General features: G+C 39.3%; 2 protein-coding genes across 2 annotated transcripts in view; both read right to left on the bottom strand.

The window, feature by feature from the left end:
- cntnap2b (contactin associated protein 2b) overlaps positions 1-2,382 on the bottom strand; it is a 30,998-nt gene that overhangs the window by 7,179 nt on the left and 21,437 nt on the right.
- On the bottom strand, positions 31-2,090 carry LOC118335164 (contactin-associated protein-like 2). Its single transcript, XM_035671374.1, has one exon. The coding sequence runs from the start codon at positions 2,088-2,090 to the stop codon at positions 1,863-1,865; it is 228 nt and encodes a 75-aa protein (XP_035527267.1). The 3' UTR covers positions 31-1,862.

Here is a 2,382-nt window from a genome sequence, read left to right as displayed (position 1 = left end):
TTGAAAATTGAATTGAATTTACTTCCTGATTTCTGCAGATGACAGGCCCTGTTTTGGAGTGTCTAAAATCATACCAGAGGGTTCAAGGCTTGGGCTAAAGCAACACTGTCAATGCTACATCTGGCGGTCTCATTGTGTAAATAACCACATCCAGTCTCCAGAACTTGAAAAACTTTTTTGGTCTCTGTTTTCTTGTGATTGTATTTTTTATTAGACCAAATAGGAAATGAATATACTGTTTTCACAGTACTATGTTAAATGGAAATAAGAAAAAATTTCTCAGCAGGTGGGGACATTGCTGCTGGTAGAGGGTGATTACTTCACGTCCATTTGAAGGAAAGACAAATAAGCATTTTAGCTTGTTGTTGTTTTTACTTTATTCTCTCATTTCATCATCTCTCATCTAGCTCAAAGATTGTGAGCAGAAGGAATCTGCTAGCCCAGGGTTGTGGAAGTGAAAAGGTTATTTTGTTATCTCAGACTTGGATGTTTTGACTTATCTTCATCACAGCTTGGGGAAGGGGGTGTGGGTGCGTGGAAGGGAATATGTGTGTGTTTGGTTGTGTTTGTAAATAAAAAAATAAAAAATAAAATCTTTGCTCTGACTAGGTTCCTGAACTGGAATGGAGCATGCAGCCTAATAGTCGGCTTTGAAGGTTTGAGCTCCTGGTCCAGGTTCATCTTGCCCATCCAGTCTTTGGGCTAAGCTAGGCTAAACATGCTCCCCACCTGTCTCTATACTGGACGTGCCAAAATTGAACTTAATCACTCACTCTGGGTCAGATGGCACTCAAAGGATGTTGTTATTATGTTAAGAAACCTTGCGGTATCACTTTTAGGCAAACATTTTTGCATTAACACATGGCATTGTTACAAAAGACGACCAATGGCTCAGAAATCTGAAAAAACACAAAGCAGTAAGTGGAGCTCTTGTGGACCGACAGGACTCAGTTGATTCTTTAAAAGCTGAAAGCGCCACCTGAACAGATTTGGCAGCAAAAAACATTAAAAAAAGATGCAATCATTACGTGTTTCAACAATCAAGGCTTAAAACTCATAAGAAACACTATCAGTTATGTAGATAATAAATAAAATAAATAGAAGTGTGACGTTTCCTTTCCCCCGTTTCTTAGTCCAAAGTCATGGCTACATCTCCTTCACAGACAAGGAAGCCACACACTCACACACACAAAGTTTTCAGTCTTTATCTGAAATTAAACTTACTCAAATAATGTAAAATAAGGCAAATAATTCAAGATGAGATAATTTATATATAAAAAAAACTGGTATATGAGCATTGCTACAGGTGTGGAGGATTATTGGGATTAATGGGTTCATAATCATTTCCATTAATGCCATCATTTTTTCTAATACCAGCACAAAGGCATACAGATATTAATGTATAAAAATAAATAAATGCAAAGTAAGAAAATATATGACTTAAATATGAATAAATAAATACATTACATAAAATAAACTGAAATCAAATAAAAAGTGATATACAGAAATTAACGATAATTGAACACATTCACACATCCAAAGTTTGTAACTTCATGGCACTGTCCTCTACACCCTCTGAAGGCTGTCATCCTGTCACACTGTCCGTCGCAAATAAAGTTAAAACAAACCGCTCCGCGCCTCCACACAGGCTCTGCCAGGCAGCGCTGTGCCCTGTGCTTTAATACTCACACTGTAACCCCATGGTGTCCATTATCCATAAAGTTTTTTGAATAAACCGCTCACTACATCCTTGAGGTTACGCAGGCGGTCACCTCACTACTACTCCCTAAGCTTAGAAAACTACATACATCCTAACGTCATGTGTCCATGTTGTCGAGAAGGGGGAGGGGGGGGCAGGGGGTTCAGATGAACCACTCCTTCTTGCTCTCATCGATGGTCTCGGTGAAGGCCGGGTCATTCACGATGATCGCCGCGTCTGCGCAGTCCGCCGACTCTGCTCCTTTGGCCTCGTTGGTGTGGTAAGAGCCTTTGTGACGGAACATATGGCGGATCACAAACACCATGATGCAGAGGACGGTGAAGATCACCATGGAGATGATGCCTGGAAACAAAACAAATAAGCTCTTCATTTAAGGGCTGCAACGGTTATTTACGTCATCAATTAATCTGTTGATCTGATTGATTTTCTTGTTTGGTCCAGAAAATGTTGATGTGTTTTCCAAAGCCCAAGCTGACACCCCCCAATGTCTTGTTTTGTCCACAACCCAAAGATATTCAGTTTACTGCCATAGAAAGCAACAAATATTCAATTCAATTTTCAATTACATTACATTTTATTTGTATAGCACCAATTCATAACAGAAGTTATCTCAGGACACTTTTCAAATAGAGCAGGTTCTAGACCGAACTCCTTTTAACATT

The sequence above is a fragment of the Morone saxatilis genome, unplaced genomic scaffold (genome assembly GCF_004916995.1).
Source record: "Morone saxatilis isolate NCDOM2014 unplaced genomic scaffold, NCSU_SB_2.0 Contig23, whole genome shotgun sequence".
NCBI lineage: Eukaryota > Metazoa > Chordata > Actinopteri > Moronidae > Morone > Morone saxatilis.
Note: the sequence above shows the minus strand (reverse complement) of the source record. Positions and strands in the feature narration are given on the sequence as shown.

What these genes read in the sequence shown, in the direction of transcription:
- LOC118335164 (XM_035671374.1), bottom strand. Translation starts at nt 2,090, where the DNA reads ATGAAGAGCTTATTTGTTTTGTTTCCAGGCATCATCTCCATGGTGATC.